This window comes from Ictidomys tridecemlineatus, chromosome 2, assembly GCF_052094955.1.
Source record: "Ictidomys tridecemlineatus isolate mIctTri1 chromosome 2, mIctTri1.hap1, whole genome shotgun sequence".
Classification (NCBI taxonomy): Eukaryota; Metazoa; Chordata; class Mammalia; order Rodentia; family Sciuridae; genus Ictidomys; species Ictidomys tridecemlineatus.
The window spans coordinates 190,657,864-190,680,363 of NC_135478.1; the positions used below are offsets into that span (position 1 = coordinate 190,657,864).

A 22,500-nucleotide genomic window follows, 5' to 3' on the forward strand; every position below is an offset into this window, starting at 1 on the left:
ACGGATAAGTTGTCTAATATCAAATTAAAGCTAAAGCTGTCAATTTTATTTTTAGTGCATTTAAAAACCAATTCACTACATAACATGTCTTAAAAACCTTTATAGTAGACTCTGGATATAAAAGTTTGTGAGAATGATGAATAGGGAAGGGAAACTGGGTCCTAAAGACCTTTCCAGGTTTTTTACTTGCCTGCCACCTACCCCCATCCCCCAAACTCAACTCTCTCCTTTATGGCAAAAGAAAAGCAAAATATTCTGAGGAAATGTAAGCAGGTGAGGATAACTCCATTTTACATCACACACAGTTACTGAAGAAAAGTTCATTCAATTATAAAATGCATTGTTTTATTTCTCCTGATTTTTTTTCACATCTTTAAGGAAAAGACAGTACCAATGTGGAAAAAATATGTCTAATTAATATTTTATTTCAGTACAGTAGCCTGACATTAGTTCTGATAACAGAATTTATCACAGATCTTTGAATTAGAAAATCTAAGGCATATCATAACAAAATGGACTAAAAGAAAGACCTTAAAATCTACTGTCATTAGTCCTGTCATCCCTGTAAAGTTAATGGGTTGGAAAAATGGTCAGTCTTTGAAACCAAAGTTGATATTTAATTGAAAGGAAATGCTTTTTTAATTGTAATTTCTTCAGTTTTTCTTTAAAAAATTAAAAATCCTGGCATAAATATGAAAAAAAACATAGAAGATAAAATGAGAGTTCATATTCATCTGATTGTTAGTAACGAAAATGATAAATATTTGAGATCAATAAAATTGTTCCTCTCCATGTGTCACAAAGCAAATCATAGTGCAGGAAAAATATGCATTTTTTTCCCTCAAGATGTATGTTTAAAATTTTTCAGAAAGAACTATTCGGAGCCCCTTTCCCAAGTAGGTCATTATATGGCTTAAGTTGGCATTCCTAAGAAATAACAGCAATAGTCCTTAAATAATCTCAATGAGAATCAATAATACATTGATAAGGACTGAACTATTAAAAAGAAGAAATGTGAAATTAGTTTTTAAAATAATTTATACCCCTATATTCCATCTTTGACAATTTTTTTTTTTAAGGAGGAAAAAACTTAAGCAAAATCACCTAACATTTGTAAACATTTTCTTTGCTTGGAATAGTACAATGAGCTTCATGCACAACAAAATGGCAGCTCACCACTGTCCTGGTATATAAGAAGTGCAAATTTTCATTTACGGCCATTTATAAAGAGCCATTGTGGTATATGAAGCAAATTTTCTCTTAATTGGTCAGAAACGATGAAAGGTTAAAAAATCTTTGTGGAAGTCTGACTGTAATTCAGTATAAAGTTATTATGATGCCAAGTACTTGTGCCTTGTTGTTAAGGTGCTTTTCTCTATACTCTGTAGTCCGTCTACCATTTGTAAACACATCTTTTTGATGTTTCTGCCAACATCCTGGCAACAAAGCAGTGCAATTTCAAATGAGCTAATTAACTTAATTGTTGATGAAGCATGAAACAGTTCATTCACCCTGTTAGCTGCACCATGACAACATAAGAGTCTCAGCCTGTGAAGTTACTCATCTCCATAAACCTATCTGTAGCTCTCCGTTTAGATCTCTCATATAGGAGAATCATGCATTGAAAATGCTTCATAAAAGATGAATATTCTCATTTGAAGAAGACCCCTTAAGGATTTTTAAAAAAAAAAAACAAAATGTGATTGTATTAAGAAGTTATGCATACACAAAATTTTGATTTTAAGCTAGAAAGGCCATGTAAACTATAATACAAATACTTAGCCACATGTTTATGTTTCTGAGGGCAAAAAGTAACGACGCAAATGAAATGTAGTAATTTCTTTAGATTTTAGACACCATTAACTTTCATTTTTTTAAATTCTCGTTCTTAAATATCATTCTTCAAAGTAGGGAATATAAAATCTGTGGCTAAACAAATAAATCTGCAAAATATGCTATTTATTTAATCATAGAAAGATTTTATGACTAGGCACATATTAACTTGAATTTTCATTAGAAATGGAAAATGTAAGAGAATCCTATCTACATCCAGGTCTCCTACTTTAACACTAGGCTAATATTTTCCATTCATTCAAAAATCTTACTGAATGGCCTATAAGATATTTTCATGAAAGATGAAGATGAGGTGTCCCCCCCTTAGACTGACTTTGCCAGTCCACTTGTTGGAACACACACACAGAAAACTTGACATGTCTTAGGATAGATCTTTTCATTCCTCTTCTTTTGTTCATTTATAACAACATACCTGGAACTCCCATATAATCCACACTGCCCTCCCCACCAGAAGAGTTAAAAACCTACTTTAAAAATTGTCCAAAATCTTCACAAATGCTTTCACAGCCTGGCCATTTGCAAACTCCATGGCCGTAGAGAGTGTGAGAGGCCCCAGTCTCCTCATGTGACGAGCTGTAGCAAAAGAATAGGACGTCAGATTCATCTCAAAAAGCCATAATCGTTGCAGGCTGCTAGCGCCTGTCAGGTTACGATCAGTGACAAACAGGTCAAAACAGGTCAATTCAGCTCAGAGCAGTCAGAAAAATTTAATCGTTCTATTGAATAGTTCAACTGCCAAGGCTAGATGATGTTCCAATTAGAGGAGAAATAGAGCCAAAGATGACTGTTAATAAAGGATGAAAAACTAAGAGGACTGTATAATATCATATGCTAATCCTGCCATATGACCTTAGTATAACATTTTACCTCTAAATACAAAAAAAAAAAATATTCTTATATGTTCAAATGGAAAAATTTATTTTCAAGAAAGCAATCAGAGAGTCATAAGATTTTTGAAATGCTCCTTTTCAAAAGACAGAAACCTTTAGGATAATTTAAATTGCTTAATATTTATGTGTGAACCATATATAATCCTACACTTGATTTGAAAAACTTGTACTATGGACAGTATTTGTTAGCTATATCCTTAAATAATTATTGCAGACTTTTGATAAGTGAGTATTATATCTGATGAAGAGATCCTAGAGAAATGAACCAACTTCTGAAGTATGTAATCATCAAATTAATCTCAATTAAAACAACAGCATGAAAGCATTCAGAGGCATACCATTTTATAATGATAAAAGCTAACACGAAAAATTTTCCATGATACTTAAATTAAGGCCAGCAACTTCACACCAAATTATAGATTCTATTTTTAAATTATGCTGTAATTAAATATACATTTCTTTGAAAAAAGTTTTGTGACAGAATTTGTTGCAGCAAGGACGATACATTCATATTACATAACAGAATAACATCAATCCACCACACTTACATGATGCTTGCAACTATATATGAGCTTAAGTCACTCCCTAATGAAATCCTATATTGAATTTCATTCACTTAAAAGGAGACTTTTCATTTTGAGCAATATTTTAACTTATGTACTTATGTAAATCACTTGAAAGGACATGATTAGTTAGTGATATGCCTGAATAAATAGATGGATCAAACTACTTGTATGCTCCCTTTACAAAAACAGATTTTACACACCTAAAATAAAACACTAAGTCAAAAAAATTATCTAACATACACTTATTTAACATTGTTAATTGAAGGCAAATAACTTTTCTTTATGATGTTTAGTTGAATTTATTCAGATAACTACCAAATATCCACTTTATTTACAAAATCCAGTATAGCACAAGTATAAAAAAAGGCAAACTACATTTTCTGCCTTCTGGTTTATTAGACTTGTGCTTATATATTTGTGTAAATATATTCTCTAACTTCTAAGTACATGTTTAAAACCTGTATTAAGGGGGATGAGTATGTATGCAACTTTAATTATTTGAAATTAAAAAACTAGATTTTAGCTTCAAAAATGGTAAAATGTTCTTTAGCAATCAGGTTAATCACAATTTCTTAGTCACCAAATTGTATTGACAGAATTCATGCCACCTGCACTTATGAAAAATTAAATTTCCTCAGGTAAACTCCCCAACTACATCTATCAGAATGTTGCCTTTTGAATTGCACTTTTTAATATTAAAAAATATACATAAAATAAACAGTTTAATGATTTCTTTTTAACTTGTTCTATATATGCTTTGTCTCTGTTAAGAATAAATCATTATTTTTAGCTTCATCAGTGGTAGAAATAAAATCTGGTGATAGCTAAATATGGAAGGCAACAAATGAGATTTACCTGTCTCTCCTTGCATTTAGAACTGAAGACTGTCCATTCACGATGGAATGATGCGTGACTGGTGGTGATGCTTTGGAAGTGGTGGAGGAGGTAGTCGAGGAGGAACTGTTGGTAGTGAGGTCCAGCCCTCCATGCTTAATGCCATTGTCTTCCATACTGTGGACTCCAGTCACTTCTTTCCATAACTGCTGAATCTCAGCAGGACTTAAGCCAGCTATAAAATGAAAGAAAGGCCCCACTAACATAACAATGTAAAGTTTACAGGATGGTCTTGGGCTTATTCATGGATTAATGCCAACAACAAATGCGATGTTACCAGCATTGATATACCAAAAAAAGATCACTTTTACACCATCAGACCCATAGTGTTTGTCTTGACTTATGAGTTATTTGCTAAAGATTACCAACTTGAAGACAGTACAGAGAATAATAGTAATGGGGATAATATCAAAGGTTAACAAGAAAAAAAATCAAAATAAAACAAACCCCTGCAAGTTTTATTTGAAAATTAAATAATTCATTCCTTATGAGTTGCTTATACTTAACTGCTTACTAGGGGAAAACTGATGGAGAACTAGATTTTAGAAGCAGTACATTTGAAAAGAAACGAAAAGAAAGCATAAGAGAGAAAGACAATATATCAGGATAAAACAGTAAACAACCCAAAAAGAAAGAGTTGACAATTATCTGGTTATTTTCTGTTTCCCAGAAAGGCAAACTATGTAACTGGATTTCATTTTGGGAGTTGAATAAACCAATGTGCTTACTCACATAGATCAATTAAGTAGACAATATCTAAACCTCTCCTTCATTTATGATTGATGGATAAAAAAATCAACTGGATTTCATTTTGGGAGTTGAATAAACTAATGTGCTTACCCACATAGATAATTAAGTAGACAATATCTAAACCTCTCCTTCATTTATGATTGATGGATAAAAAAAGTCAACCAGGTAATTTTAACCACAATTACCTGGTTCAAATTATGTATATTTACCAGATTGTGAAACAATGAAAATAGAAAAGCTAAGCATAATCCTTTGATTTTAACTATAATTTTGAAATAAGTTGAGAAAATATTACTTATAATATTTGGCTTACGAAAAAGGACTTATAAGTGCTAAGTACTGTGTCTTCATATTTTTTTATATGCTTTATGCTCTTCAATCTTTACTACAAGCTAATGGAACTAGTATTTTTATTTTAACCAATTTATGGCTAAGGAAACGAAAAAGAGAACAAGATTCAGAATAAGTCCAAGGTTACAAAGCTAATCCATAGTAAAGATATGACTGTAATACCTTTGATCTTAAATATTATATTAAAAATATTAAAATAACTGCCTAAAGATGTACAAGAGGAAATGAAGCTGTAATTATAAGGACTATCATTTATTAAGCATTTACTATATTCTGAAGCTTTACACTTGCTCTCTACATTCATAATCTCAGTTGATCTCATTGGAGGTTATGAATCATATTTTTTAGATAAGCACAAGAAGTCTCAGAAATATTAAAAATATTGCCCCAAACTCAGTCAAATCATAACCAGAGAGTAGAATTCTAACCCATTACCTCTCAGCTCCAAAACCTATGCTCTTTATTACTATGTACACTTATATCCAATATAAAGAAGGAAGTATTCCCACTCCCAACCCCACCCACAACAAACCACTGGGATGGTGATGAGACAAGAGATGTGTGGACAGGGTACATTGAAAAGGGCAGGAGAACAAGGGCAAGGTAATAGAGGCTGCTGGTGAGGAGGGTGAACCGAGCATTTCACCCCTGCATATAGAAAAAAAAATCACCAATCTAGAAAGGTGGTAAACAGTCAATAGTAACCCAGAGAATTCTCACTTTTCCAAATATAACTTCTGGCCAAATTATTCGTCATGGTTGTGACCTTAATTTGCATGCCTAGCACATCTGCATACAGGTAGTTTTACCGAAGCTATTGTTTCTCTGATTCTGTTTCCTTAAGATGTTGAGACATAACCTGAGATGAAAGAAAGGACAGGATAATTCAGTTTCTAAAGTTATTTTGGTATAATTTGATTTTTTCTATTAAAAAAGTGGGTGGCTTTACAAAGATTTTTTCTGTTACATAGAAATGATTTTATATAAAATATTAATTATTGCTTTAACTCTGGCTTCAATATAGCATTCTGAAACTTCCTAACTACAACTTTTTGATTACTTATCTGTATATGTTAGATGTCCTAACAGCAGAATTCCGTCAGCAAATCCGTTGTCTTGATGGCATCAGCAAACTCTTGGCTTCCTACCTGCTGGTTCTCTGCTCCACCTTCAACTCTTGCCTGGACCACTTGTATAGCTTTCCAACTCACTTCCCACTTTTACTTTCAACGTATGAATTTGCTCTTCATATAGCACGCAAAAATCATCTTTTTAAATGTGAATCAGATTCTATCTGTTTTCAGGCAAAGCCACCAAAGGCTTTTTATAACAATCAGAAAATAGCCCAAACAAGAGAACAAGAGAAAACAAAAATAAAACACTCACTGTGGCCTATGAGGTGGGCACTTATTATTTGGCTCTTGTCACTCTGAGCCCTTCTATCACGCTCTTCATATTTAATTTAATTATTATATCAGCCTTCTGCTTCTCTAAGGCATCAAACATTTGCTCCCTTTCTAATCGTTGCCCTAGCCATCCCTCCAGCCTAGGCTACTCTTGTTGCAGATATTCCCATGGCTTTCTCCCTTCCTTTAACTTAGATAACTTGAAGGAGGTCTGAAGGTCACAGGATCACCTCTTTTTTATAATTTTAATTTTAATTTTTTTGAGCAGTGAAGGAGACTTTTATTCTTGGGTAAGAAAAGAAGAGGGAGATAAACTTGCAAAAGAACTTCCTACCATTTTGGGATGTGGAGGTTATAGATAATAGGTAAAAGAAATGAAGATGGAGACAGACTAGTTAATGGGAAGGAATATTCATGTCTTTTTGGTAATGGGTGGAGATTTTCTGGGAATTTGGGCACCAACTCTTTTTGATCCTTTTATGGTTCTTTTGTCACCATCATGACAAATTTCAACTGTCACAGTGCCAGGGGATGTGTCATCTGGCATGCAGATGGGACTATAAGGAAGTGATGTTGTCAGATGGTCCCTCTGGCAGCCATCTTAGATTCAATGAGTTTTGGCTAGTCCCAGAAGACAGACTTCTGGCCTTCAGGCCTTCAGGCTTCTTGTTATCAAAGATAAACAAGACCAAGGCTGGGTAGAAGTTCAGCTATGTCACCTAGGCAGTAAAAGATTTCTTATTTTCACTTTTCATTCTGGAAAGGTACTGAAAGACAAAGGTCTATTTTCTATAAGTTTTTCAAGCTGAATCTGGGTGTCTTTTAGAGGTTCATTAAAGGAGTGAAATTTTTTTCTAGCTCATCTTAAGTAAGTCTGTTTATCATCTTTTGGGAGACTTAAGTTGTTCATACCCCTGAGTGACTATCATTTGTAACTTTATGGCCTTTAGCCTTTTACTTAGGAAGGAGACCAGGTGAAGATGCTTGAGCCAAACAGCAAGAGGAAGAGGTGAGCTACTGGGGGGACCAAAAGGGGCAACAAACAGGTAATGTAATGTTTGTTAGAGACTTTGTAACCATGTTTTAAATATTTTGGGCAGAGATGGCTGGAATGTGATCATGGAGCCAGGTTGTTTTTTCTGAAAGCCTGCAGACTTTTTTTTTTTTTTTTTTTATGATTCCACAGGAATTTATATAAAAACAATAGAATGTGCTGGGTGTTAATTATCATTATTTCTTGTCAATATTATTTTAAAAAGAAGCTAGGCATTTAATCCTAGAGTAAAAAGAATCCTTATAAACCATACGCCTTTAGGACACAGAAAGGAACCCAATCTGAAAGGATGTCAAATGAAAATATCCATGCTCCTGGTTACCACTAGGACATTTAACAGCACAGGTATTTTGATAAAACTTCTATTGCAGGATCCAGGTCCCAGGATCAGGCCTCTATTTCACAGTGGTTGGGAAGGTCACCTTCTCTCACAAGCTTCTGACCAGTGTGTTGATACTGCCCTTCCCCACTTCATTCTTCAAGCATCCTTCCACTCCTTATCATACTTTGTTTTGCATTAAGAACATTTATTGCTTTCTTAAAACCATGGAGCTCCTGATCAGTCCTTGTGTTTATTTATCTATTTCTTGTTATCACCAGTCTCTACTAAAATTTAAGCTTTATAAAAAGAAATACATCTTATTTTACTGGCATATCCACTATGTCTAGAACATTCCCTGGTTTATGTCTCAAAATACTTGTAGATTTCACTGATTTTAAAAGAATCCTACAATTCTCAAAGGCATGTTGATTCCCATATAGGAATTTTGAGACTATTAAAGGGCATCCTATAGAGGAGTATTCCTACCTAGAAGACTAATACCCAAAGAATTTTGAATGGTACTCGTTATTTCTAACATAGATTGTGTGGCCACCAACATTTTATATTTCAGTTAAATGCTATGCTTTATGTTATATTTATATTATAAATTAATGGTATTTTTAATTATTTAACTTATGGGCATTATTAATAACTTGATTCATGTGAGTATCACTTACCTTGTCAAAGAAGAGTTCCATGGCTCTGTTCATTTGTACTGAATGTCAGTGATGTTACCACGACCCGATATGGCAACAAGTGCTAGCTACTTAATAGGCCCTCAATACAGACTTAATGAATAAATAACCTGCTCATTATCTAAATAGTGTTTCTTAATTAAAAGGTAGACAAGGTGTTTTCAAATATTATAGACAAGAGACAAAGAATAAAAGAAGTAAAAATGATTTCTTTTAGTAGCGGTGGTTACCCAAAATGTCTGCATTTCATAACTACCAAGGATTCTTTAAAACTGCCAATGGCCTGGGGTTGTGGCTTAGTGGAAGAGTGCTTTCTTGTATGCATGAGGCACTGGGTTCGATCCTTAGCACCACATAAATAAATAAAAGTATTGTGCCCATCTACAACTTAAACAGACAAACAAACAAGAAACACACACACACACACACACAAAACCTGCCAATGACCCTGACCCCAGCACAGACCAATTAAACCATCATTTTGGAAGTGGGATACAGGCATCAGTAGATTTGAAGCTCCACTGGTGATTCCAATACACTCATGATCTGGAACTGAAGTTTGTTTTTTAAAGTAAAACAATTACCTTGCTCTTCGGACAATTGCTTAGATATATTTTTATAAATACAAAATTATTTATCAATATTAAACATTTATACAATCAGTGTTGTGTAACTTCAAAAGTTTTATGAGTTTCAAAGCCTTGATAGTTTTCAAGAGTTAAAGTAGTTTATTTTTCAGGCAGTATTATAAAGTTTGGTTAAACAGTGTTCTATGTAAATTGGTCTCCTAAAGGCTGCAAATCTGTATCTAGTAATAAAGAAAAGTTGAACCTCTTTTTTTTTTTTAATCTGAGTATTTTCCAAATATACTTGAGGGGGGAAAAAAACAACAAATATTTTATAATCGCACAAATTTACATCAGTTTTCAATACTAGGTATAGGCTTAGGAATCCCCAGTTCATCTGTAGCTCAATCCTCACCTTCATAATACAAAATTCTATTTGACACTCCCATAATATTCCCAGGTTTCTTAAACCTTATATGTTCAAAACTAAGCTCCTATTTATACAGCCCCACCCCCTGCCAACTCTTCTTTTTAATCAACTCTGTTTTATTAAACAGATATTGTACTTGCATGCTGCTTCTTATATGTCAGTCTCTGTGTTAAGTACTCTGATGATAACTAATATATAATATCCCAAACCAATATCATTTTTAAAATTATTATTATTAATGCTAATGGTTTGGGGAATTCTATTATCCCCATGTTAGAGCTGCGTGACACTTTCTCTAGAGCTTGCTTACATTTTCAGGTCATTATTCACATAACTCCTTCTCGGGACTTCCTTCCTATACACTCTGTCTAAAAGTTCAATTTCTTCCCTTTCCTACAGTTGCTTTATTTTTCCTGTCTTTCCTTTGTTTTTCTCCTTAGTACTCCACACTATATATTGTACTTATTTATTAACTGTTTTCTACACTAAAATATATGCTTGCTCTATGATGGTAGGGATGTTTGTTTTCTTCATTGTGCTGTCCCCAGTGCCCTGAAGAGTGCCTACTGCAAGTGAATGCTCAATGAATGTCACTTGGAAGTTTTTCAGTTTGGCCAGAATACCAGCTCACTGGCAAACACATTCTGAGAATCAGCAGATTCAAACATTGTAGCATAATAGACAACTTATATCTTGAATGAAGATTATTCAATTTCTCTTAATAACTTATTCTAAGGATACATACAATAATAGTGCAAAAACGTTTAATAATTATGCAATTTCAAAATTTCATGACCACAAAAAACTGAGAAACTATATTCTTTTTTGGGATGATGGCTTGGGCTACTTCTTATTTCCTGCCAATATTACAAATAAACATTAGCTTGCTTTTACAGGAGTTGAGGAAATAAAAGGATGAACCCTTAATAAAGTAACAGCTAATATCAAAGATAAAACTATATAATAATAATTCTTTAATCCTCATTCAGAGTTTGTGAAGTAGCTATAAGATGGCAAGCCTTGTACTAGGAATTCATTAGCATTTGACAACTTGTATCTAGATTATATATCCCAAAAAAGTCTCAATGGTTTTACTTTTTTAAGTATCCTTTTCACAGTAAAAAATAAAAGATAGTTTCAATGTTTGTTTCTTTTCTATGTATAGCAATTAATTTTTTAATGTTAAATAATGTTTATTCATCACGATGCAAAGTCAGTCTGTCTACTGTCAATTTCTAATTACTTATTTAATGGTATTCTACTTATTTTTTAGGGTTACTTATAACTGAAAGTAATAAAAATAAACTTTGGTGGAAGTATGTAATATATAAAAATATATTGTTAAGCTAAGTTGATACTCACTATTTTAATACGAATTGTGATATTACCATGTACTTTCCATTTTTCATCTTAAATTTCACATTTTGAAAAACTACTATATGCACATGGACAAAACAGCTAAGTCACAGAGAAGAGTATATATTGTAGAAGCAAATTTACCTGCCAGCCCTGACATCTAAGTCTCTAGCTCTCCCTTCCAGAAGAGAGACCAGTTTCTGGAGGATCCTTCAGAAATCCGTGTGCTTATTTATAACCTGGCAAACCTAATATATTTGTTATTTATATAAACAATTTCTGAGACAATGCCCATCTCTGACATGTAGGTTTAATGAGAGGTGCATCAATTAAACATTTTGTCCAAATGCGAGATTACAGGTACTAAAATTAGGTATTTGATTGGAAGTCAAACCCAAGACAATTATCTCCACCAAAGGAACTTCGGGGAAACAAATACCACTGATATATTTTAAAGTGATCTAAGCACAAAATATTCTATAGGTTCCATTTTTAATATTTAAAATTTTATTATGAAAATATTCCTCATCATGATATCATAATGTGACTAAGCTGACATTCCATTTTGGAATCTTCCTCCTAATATATGAAGAATTGTCACATAAAAACTTTGTAAAAAATACTTATAAACTAAATGGAATCAAATACATATTAATATTATATATTCCAGTTCACTACAATACAGTTTTACAACAATTGGAATTGATAACATTTTATCTTTATCTTTCTTATTTTCTCAAAAATTAACTCAGTATTTCTCTATGCATTTAATTATTTACAAGTTAGTTTCTATACATAAAATTTTTAGTAGCATCACAGGCAACCTTCTAGAGTTTCATTCTGCAGTGATAAAAGTGTATTTAAATTCAATTCACTGATGGAGTTTTAGTATATAAAGCCCCCAAAGAGATTTTTCCTTCAAGTTATAATCAAAAACTTCCTGGTATTTGAACAGGAATAATATGATGGTAACAAAAATTCTGCATGACATACATTGTTCATACTGCTGATGCTATTATTACATGATCATGTGTAATAGTGATCTATGTAAACACATGATCTCTGACTAAATAGAAGATTCAGGATGCCAGAAGTGGTGACATGGGCAGTTGGCTATTAGGCTTACATAGCAAAGAACTGTCAAAGTTAAAGTGCTGATTATGGCTGAATAATGAGGCCAAAGACTATTTTCAGCATATTCTTAAATGAGCATAAAGGACATTATTATATTTTATTTAGTTAGTTTTTAAAATATTTTTAGCTGTAGATGGACACAATATCTTTATTTTTTTATGTGGTGCTGAGAATTGAATTCAGTGCCAAACACATGCTAGGCAAGTGCGCTACCACTGAAATACAACCCCAGCCCACATTATTCTGTTTTATTTCAAAAGAGTTCATTTTCTTTATTATCCAATAACCCTCTGATTCCAACCTCATCTAGTTGTATAAGATATTAATTTAATATAGCTCTGACTAGAACCTACCATTGCCTGTTTGGTCTTTCAGATATACAATGAAAATTAATTCTTTGAATAACTTTTAAAAACTTAAAATCTGTAAAATGTTGGAGTGAAATAAGATTCAATAGTTGCTCCCCCCTCCCCCCGCTTTTCTTTGATATTGGGGATTCAACCCATGGGCACTTAACCACTGAGCCACATGCCCAGACCTTTTATATATTTTATTTAGAGACAGGGTCTTGCTGAGTTGCTTAGGACCTTGCTAAGTTTCTGAGGTTGGCTTTATACTCACAGTCCTCCTGCCTCAGCCTTCCAAGCTGCTGGGATTACAAACATGCACCTCTGCTCCTGGCCAAATAATCCTCTTATCAGAGTATCTGTTCCAAGACCTCCAGTGGATGCCTGACATTATGGATAACACTGAATGCTATAATTAAATGCCTTTTCAATCTTAACTAAGCACTTACCATGCACTGTGGTCATAACTTTCATTGTTTGAGGTGCAACAGAAAACTAGCATAATTTCTTTTTTTCTTCTTCACAATTTCATATATAGGAGATTTGTTCTTACTGTAAGTCTTAGGAACCAACAGAGGATTTTTTTCCTTCATTCATTAAGTTGAGAAGTTTCCCCTTTTCACTTAAAGGAAACACTACAGTTCTCTGTGGCATATCTGCATTGGTAGCATCACTATTCTTGCACTTTGTAGAAATTATTAAATAAGCATTAATTGAACATAAGCACTGCAATAATGTGCCAGTCAGTCTGATAACTGAAAGGGTTAAGTGGCTAATGGAGGGGGGTACCTTGTAGACTATGGATATGCTGCACAAAACTATGATTTACATTCTAGATGGAGCAGAACATGATGGTGTGAGATGTCATCATCTACTTAGAATAGGGAGCAATTAAAATCTCATGAATTGTTTATTTATAGAATTTTCCATTTGTATTTGTGGAGTGTAGTTAACTGTAGATAACTGAAATGGAGAAAAGCAAAACTTTGGATAAAGGGGAAATACTGGGTCATAATCAATGTGTGAATATATTGTGCATTAGAATACACAAACCTTTTCCTGATGTTAGAAACATACTAAAGTCTAAAGTTCCTGCCCAATTTCCCATTTCCTAACCAGCAGTACATGGCACCAGGTCATTAAAATATTTCACTAAATTAAATTACCAATTAATATATAAACTATGCTATCCTTGTATTTAGTAGCTTTATATCACCATATTATTCAAGGTTGCTTTGCAAATCTACCTGTTTTGATTTGATTCCTTGTACCTACTGTCACACTATATACAAAATATAGAGATGGTTATTTAATTACATATTATACATTAAAAGTCAATATTCTAAAAATACTCATGATAACTTTAAATGCTTAATATTTCAAGTAATTTGTGTTAAAATATTTACACTATATAACTTTAGATAAAAGTGTCTATAAATTTGCTACTCTATCAAAATTATGTAACTTTATTCCTGATATTTACATATAATTTTTACATAGTTTAATAAGTTATACTTTTAAAGTAACCTTAAGAAATTGAGATAAATCATGGGGATAAACAAAATATGATATATTTTTTAAGAGAAAGAACACCATCCATCACTGCACGTAATTCCCCTTTGATTTTATATAACTTTTATTCGTGGCTAATGAATCAACCACTGAAAAATCTAGGGCAAAGTGAACTAAGAAACTAATAATAAAAGTGTTCTAGGTAATTTTACCTGAAACAAATAGTAAGATACAAATGATTCAGATAAAAGTGTTCATGATACTGCTACCTGAAATTACCAGTAACTAAGAAATGATTGAAGGTTCACATTATCCAATTGTTGTTTCTTTACTTTTTCCACTCTAGTTGTGAGATTCCAACACAGTATGATAACATTGTACTGGTCCCTCTCAATCTGTGGGGGATTGATTTTAGGACACCCAAGGATACTAAAATCTACAATGCTGGAATCCATTTCTTAAAATGGTGGAGGATCCACTTATATCCTACTTACTGTATTTTCACATATATTTCAAGTTATCTATAGATTGCTTACAATTCATAATATAATGTCAAGGCTGTGTAAGTAGCTGTTGTATTATATTGCATAGGGAATAATGACAAAGGAAAGAAGTCTGTATATGTTCAGTATAGATGACATTTTCTTTCAAATATCTTTGATTCACAGTTTGTTGAGTCCATGGACAATAATCCATTAATGCAGAACCCACAGATGTGGATGTGGAACTATATATTTCTTTAGTGTAGCTGGTGTGTCTGACGTGCTCTGCCTATTTGATAGACAGGTCTTCATGGTGATACAATTCACATTTAATCATCTAAACCATATAAAACATAAAGATGACGAGTTTGTGTAGATTACTTGGCACCAACAAAAACACTGGTCAGTCAACCAACTAAAATATTGTCCCTTCATTTATTTAAAGTATAAACATTCTGTTCAAACCAAACCAAATTTTGCTTTCAGATATACTTTCTTTTCCTAAATGTGGTCTGTTCTTTGTACTTTATCTCTCATATATCTTTTTCAGAATAGAAGTCAGGGTTATGGGGAATAAATAATCCTACCAAAAGAATACTCATATATGAGAAAAAATTTCCTGTTGAAAATAGAATGATTGTATCATAATAAATGTCATTCTTCAATGAGATAAGTTCACTTGTTTTTGAAGAATGTAGCCAAACAAATATATTTTAAATAATTTCTACTGTTTTTCTATGAACACATATTTTTAAATTTCTTGAAAAGTTTAAATGATTTTACTAAATTAAAATTATGGTAAATCATGATTTCCTATGTGGAGACCTTCACGTTATCAGATCCCAAATACAGATCATATTTAATTATTTAACAAGATAAACTTGTAGCTTCTGTTTACTGTAGTTTGTATCAAAGAAATCCATGTTTACATTTAATTAATTTATAAGCACCTTGCTTTTCTCCCCTTCCTAATTTGTTCTCAAATTATATTAATAATCTGTGCATAGACAATCCTTACTATGATGACCCTACAATTTATTCCAATTCTTCTAGGAATAACTCAGAAAAGTATGTTTTGTACCTTGTTTCTCTTTGCTGATTTCCTAAAAGCATGTCAGTCAGATTAATTCGAAGATGTGAAATCAGAGGGAAATTGGGAAAATAAAACAAGGAATGGTAATTTGATAAATAAAAAGGGGAAAATGGTAATGTGCCACAAATGATGACCATGTGCACTTCGAAAACTGACTTTTATTTGCCTAATTTAATTTTTTGTAAATGTAATTGTTCTTGCTTTATTTTAGAGTTCCAGAGATTCAGCAAAATGTGTGGTGAATACTACAACAGGATCCCCTCTGTGACAAATACAACTGACTTGAATTAAAGTTCACACTTGGATTAATGTTTGTTCCAACAAAATGCAAATGCTAGTGAGACTATATGTTTATGAAGTTTAATGAGATATGACATGTACCTGAATTGAGAACTTTAGCGCAGTCATTTGCTCAACATTATTTCTCTATTTCACTTAGACATTTTCCCCAAGAGTTCAGACTCCTGCATATACAACAGCACTAGAGTACATTCCAACTTTTCTTATATTGAAACAAACAAACAAACAGATATATAGCTTCTATTTCAGGCCGCCTTTAAAAACTCTAATTCCCCCTACCTGTATAGGTAATAGTAGAGAAAACAGGATTGATTTAGTCCTACGATATAAGATGGGGTTACACAAAGCATAACTTGGAAATGTGGTCTATAGAAATACATAGTTTCCCTTTTATATGTGGGGATTTCTGTATAAAGATGAGAAAATTTTTCTTTTTCTTATCAGTTATCCACCAAAACTCATTTTCAACTCACTTATGTTAAATGGGAGTGCCTTCCCACTAAATCAATCCCCAACTGACCCCCCTCTATGTTCAGTAGTGGTTGAATTCTGATACTCTTTTATTTTCTGCCCATAAGAACAACAAATACACATTTAATATCTAACAAAACACTGGAAAGCAGTTTAACTACCCATCTGAAAGCAGTACACGGGAAGATGGGTCAAACAACCATAATAACAAACGATGTTGTAATAATAAACTTGAAGGCCATAAAAACAAAATTTCTCAAGGTATAAGACAGGCCATGGGATGGTAAAAAGTGCAAGACTAGAGATGAAGTGTGCACAATATTTTGTCTGTACCTTGAGGCAGCGACTGGACGGGAAGCGCCGCCTGGCCAGGTGGAATGGAGATGAGTCCCTGACGCTGAAGGCTGAGCAGATGCTGCTGCTGCTGCAGTTGTTGCATCTGGAGAAGCTGCTGCTGGAAGACAAGCTGCTGGGCTGCCAACTGCTGCTGCTGCTGCTGCTGCTGCTGGTGTCAGAAAACCCAACCCAGTAAACAGCAGGGAACAAGGTCTGCACCAACTGCTCACACACTGAGAAAGGTATGCTCCTTTCATTGCCCTGTTGAGTTTTTGGTCATTCCATGGTCAAAGTTCAGGGACAGAATGGGAGCAGGTTCTAGATTTCAGTTGCCTTTCTCTCAAATATTAACAGCAGCAGAGAACCAAGGAACTTGCATTGAGAGTATAGAACAAGGTCTAGGGATAGCATATTTTAACAAGGTCTAGGGATAGAGGTTCAGACTTTTAAAAATCAGCTTATTACAGATGATAATAAATTATCAAAACGAAAAGAATAACACTTTATAGAATTGCTCAGCTTCCACAATACTCTGTTTTGTTTTTCCAACTGAATAAGTTTGATCTGCAGAGGTCCATATGTCTCCAGTGATCTATTAGTAAACTGGGTTGTAGCCCTCACAGGACAGGCCTGTTGGCTCTCTCTCTATTCCTCTCCTCTCTTTTTGGAATATATTAAAGGCAGAATTATGTTCAAGGCAAAAAAAAGTGCCCTTATTATAAGGAAAAGTATAACTTCCAATTTTGTGAGGCATTACAAGACAAACCAGAGTTCTTTGGACTCGGGAGGCTATGAGATGGCAGTCACACTTCAGAGGAAGACAAGCTGCTGTGGAAGACCTTTCCTTTTTAGTTTGGGGAAAAGAGAAACTTCTGATGCGCTCACTGGAAAACAGACTGCATAATGGAGCAAGTCATGTGGATTGCCCAAAGCCTCCGGAGAAATAAGGGAGCAATTTCTATTCTGTAGTTGATGGCTGTCTGAAATTCTATTCACAAATCCAAACAGAAACAAAGCCTCAGGAGGTCACAACTGTTTCCTGTACGTTTGCATAATGGGCAGCTTGAAGACAACAGCCCTGATACCTGCTGATCAATTTAACTACTTCAACATGTTTTGTTTGTATTATGTTTATATTTGATGCAGTTTGCTGACAAGTGCAAGCTAGGCCTGAGAAGCCAGCTTGTCAGTTTGATTTATGAGCATATCAAACTGTAACTTTCTACTCGCCACTCCAAACCTACAGTAGCAGTTCATTAATCAGGGGCCTGTGACTTTGAAATCTGTGCTCAACCAGTTTTTCCTCTTGGTTCTCCACCCCTAACAATGGGCTAAATTTGCATGCATGTTTCCTGAGCTGCACCACTGAGAAAAATAAGGTTCCCTCACAAACTTAGATTCTCAGTGAGCACAAGATAATCAGCACTTTGTCCACCACACAGCTTGCTCTTTGGACACAGATTGGTTAGTGAACATTAGACGACAGCAGCTTTGGATTGTGGCTTTCAAGTCCCATGCTACAAGAAAAGGGGAGCAGGAGAGTTCTACTGTCACTGTTATTAAGCTCAGTAAAAATATATAACACTCCATCTTTGACAGCAAGAGCCTTGTTACAAAAAGATCTAAGACTCTTCCTGCCCCTCAAAGCCCCTTCTCAACCTCATACTTTTAGCTATCAATGAGATACCTGGATCCTACCTCTTTTGCTTGCTTGCCAGGGTGCTGCTGCTGCTGCTGCTGCTGTTGCTGCTGCTGCTGCTGTTGCTGCTGCTGCTGTTGCTGTTGCTGCTGCTGCTGCTGCTGCTGCTGTTGCTGCTGCTGCTGTTGCTGCTGCTGCAAAAGCTGAAGATGTAACTGCTCTTGCTGTTTCTTGTAAAACTCTTGTAGTTGTTGCTGAATAAACCATTTTGACTTTAATAAATAAAGGCAAAAGTTTCATGTATTATAAATCTCCTAAACTCTTCTAGACTGGCACATGGCAGAGTAGCCGTTAAGATTCACGAGAAACAACAACAAAAATGCATTGTATTCAAAGAGACAGCTCTACATACATTTTTTTCCCCAAGGCAGCTCTGAAACTTTCCAATCCTGAATCCAAAAAAATCCTAAACAAGAGGGTATAGAAAATCTGTATTCTAAAGGGCCAGAGCCAAATTAATGCCCTAAATTATTCCATCTGAAGTCCTACTAAGCATATTTAAAAAAAAAGGTTCTACTCTACAACTTAAAATAATAAAGCTAGCTCCACAAAGTCAGGTTCAATTTTTATTGGAAAAACAATTCAATCCGTCAGATGTTCAGAACAGTGTCAGACTTAGAAATTTAGTAACTAGCCTGTCGTCATCAGCACAGATAACAGCAAAGTAATTAACTCTGTAAGAATTTAGGTAAAGCACACTATTTTCTCTATGCTGAGTGAGTTTACAATATAAAGTCAACTTTATATATGCACAAGTCTCCAATAAGGCATATATTAGGAACACTATTTTTATTATTTACAGAAGATGAATTTCATAAACTTGTGGCTTAGCCTCCTAACAATTCTAATAAGTAGACTCTATTTAAATAATGAGCATATTTTGAAAAGGAAAATTTAGGATGGCACTTCTTTATGTCAACAAAATGGTCACTTCAAATTTCATATTCGTATGAACTCACTGGAGTGTTAAAAGTTAAGAGTTTTAAAAGCAACAATTATGTGACGTGTATCTTTGCACATCTTTGGGAGGTTTACAAATCAAGTTATCTAGGCATGTGAATACATGTTAAATACTGATTTATTCCATTTTTAAAGTATCTCTCTTTCTGCTCTGATTCTAGACTTTAATAAATTTAAAAAGTTTAAGGAATCTAATTTTCTGACTCTGTTCCACAATTAAGATGCTATATTTATGTTCTAGCATGCTGCTAGGTTGTGCCTTTAAGTGGAGACCAAGTGGTCAAATATGCCCATCGCACTGTCAACAGGGGTTTACACCTCCTGAGTGGCGCTAGAGCACCACAGCAGGTAACCCACATTACCTGCTGCAGCATGACTGCCTGCTGCTGCTGGAGAAGGGCCTGGAGCTGCTGAGGAGACAGGACTTGCTGCTGAAGGATCTGCTGCATTTGTTGAGGGGTGATCACCTGGGGAGTCATCATGGCCACTGACACGGGCACCTTGCAGAGGAAGAAAGGGAAAGGAAGGTCATGATCAAGTGCTTGTTACCCTACTTCAAACCATAATACATCATTGTTCAGAAGCTCTTCAAGCAATAATATGGCCAATATTTTTATATATTTTAAAACTATTTAAGAAAAGCATTTAAAGTATCACAGCATTTAGCTGCTAGCTTTCTGGAAGCATCATAATTCATCAGACTCCCACTCTCTACTCCACATCTCTTATGTAATATGTGAAGATGTTTGGGTTTGACTAGTGTACTTTAAAATAAACAACTTCATGGCACTGTTCTCAATATTTCACAAATTATCAATGCCACACTGGGGAAAAGGGAAAAGCCTTTTGAAATGTTTTAAAGGTGTGATTAAAATGAATAATAAAGATTAAACAATTGGAAATAATATGCATATATAAAATATATTAATTAGTAAAAAGCATATGTAGAATATACTTGTTTTACACAATCACTAACTTCAAAATTGTATACATACAGAGAATATACAGTGCTAAAAATTGAGCATATGTAACTCATCTAGGAGTATTTATGGATACATATCTATCTGTGAAGAACAGCTATCTAGAGAGGTCCTTTAAAATGAGGAATCAAGCCAGTATTCTAGTTCCTTCTTTAAACATTTTCTTATTTCAAGCAACTAACTTGATATCACACACTCCAGAAATCTAAAGCGTATTCAAAGCCTCATTCATTAAACTGGGAGGAAAAAACAACAACATCGTTTAAAGTTCTTTTTGACCATTTCCTTTCTCTTAAAAGTTTGTGAGAATAAAAACATGAGAAAAGAAAAGGAGCAATCAGAGAAAGATAAAGGTAAAAAGAAGCAAGGAAGGAAAATACAGTATAGAGAAAAGCCCCAGAAAGGAGAACTTGGAGAAGATGGGAAAGGCAGAAGCGCTCAAGAGAGTGCTGCCCAAGGTGCATGCTCAGTTCACTCAGGGGCTCTGTGGGAAGCACTGCTCTACTAACCAGCACGTAATCAAACAACTTGTCAATGTGCCAACTTTGCAATCTTTGAAAAAGCAATCACTTTCTTTCCTAGAAAAAACAATTCACTTTTACTGTAAATAAAAGCAAGTATTTATATAAATAACTGCTCTAGAACAAATTTATGGGATAGTGTGTCTTTGAAAATAGAAAAAGATTAATAGGCATGGGTCACAATTTATTTTAATAGTCATTATTAATGCAGTTCAAACTTTTCCAGTCTAGACTTTATGCTATAAAGAGAGGGGAAATTAATAACAAAAGCGAGGTTAGGATTAAAAAAGAAAAAAGAAATCCAGGGTGGATTAATTCCTCTCTCACACAAAACAACAAAAACAACCTTTATATTTAATACTGAAAAATAGCTATGTCTTTTTTTCCTTATTAATAACTTGAAAAATAGATGAATTAGGTCTAATTTTGTAACATGAGAAACACTACAACAGAAGAGAATTCAGTGGCTTTTTAAAATATTCCTGGATTTTTTTTAGAATATATATATATATATATATATATATATATATATATATATATATATATATATTCCACTTATTATAATAAAAAGCAGTGGTTGCCCAAGTGTTGTGCTATTTAAAAAATCTGATCGTCAGTTTGCTTAATTACTTGTTATTTGATAAACAGACTGTTTAGAATAAGCAGTTTGGAAAAAAATATTTATCTAGAGATACAATTTTTCTTCCAATAATCATCAATCTCTTAATCTCTTCAAATAGCAAAGAATGAAACAGAAATGAAAGGACAGAGAAGGACAGGTTAAAATTTTAAAAGGTGCTAAAACAGATTAGAAATAGACAGAAAAACAGATATAAAGTATACAGATTGATGTGGAAATCACACATATGTGTATAACAATGTACATATAAATATGTACCCCTCTATAAAGTTAATCATTGGATAAGAAGCTTGTCAAATCTAATGTTTTCACTTAATTATCTTTTATCTACAAATAAATGTACTTTATTACAGTAATCACAAATGAATTTTACAGGAATAGTTCTATGAATTGAGACATGCCATAATACATTGCAATTTTATAGTTCTATTTCAGCCTATGCTGTAATTTGATACTATTATAACTTACTTGGTATATGAGTAACTTAAGCAAACTATCTACATTTGTATTTTTTTTAGTTCATAAGACCTTTCATTATGTGATTTTAATTATTTTTAAAGGTTAAAATGTTTTGTGAATACCATACAAATAATAGTTATGATATATATATATATATGTATATATATATACACATATATCTCCATTTCCATCCATCACATCATGGCCATCCTGAAATCATATGTATTTAGTGCTTGGATATGTGTAATGTGTTGCAAATTTTAAGCAGATTGTGGCTGTCCCTTTAGGAAACTATCACCTAAAACAGACATAAAGATACACCAACTAACATACAACTAATTGGCTCTCCATTTTCATAAAACATACATACACACACACACACACACACACACACACACACACAGATTAATGTGAACCATATAGGTTAGAAAG

The 22,500-nt window shown here is 33.6% G+C and overlaps 1 protein-coding gene across 11 annotated transcripts in view; it reads right to left on the bottom strand.

Moving 5' to 3' along the window:
* Foxp2 (forkhead box P2) overlaps positions 1-22,500 on the bottom strand; it is a 542,292-nt gene that overhangs the window by 46,589 nt on the left and 473,203 nt on the right. For 6 of the 11 annotated variants that reach the window (XM_078040333.1, XM_040291570.2, XM_040291572.2 and 3 more), the window contains 5 exons: positions 19,831-19,968; positions 18,508-18,720; positions 16,807-16,978; positions 4,166-4,379; positions 2,323-2,427 (listed from right to left, as the gene is read on the bottom strand). In XM_078040333.1, the coding sequence (XP_077896459.1) occupies positions 2,323-2,427; positions 4,166-4,379; positions 16,807-16,978; positions 18,508-18,720; positions 19,831-19,968 (842 nt within the window). The remainder of the gene's footprint in view (positions 1-2,322; positions 2,428-4,165; positions 4,380-16,806; positions 16,979-18,507; positions 18,721-19,830; positions 19,969-22,500) is intronic. The other 5 variants (XM_040291575.2, XM_040291579.2, XM_078040332.1 and 2 more) reach the window with 3 other exon arrangements.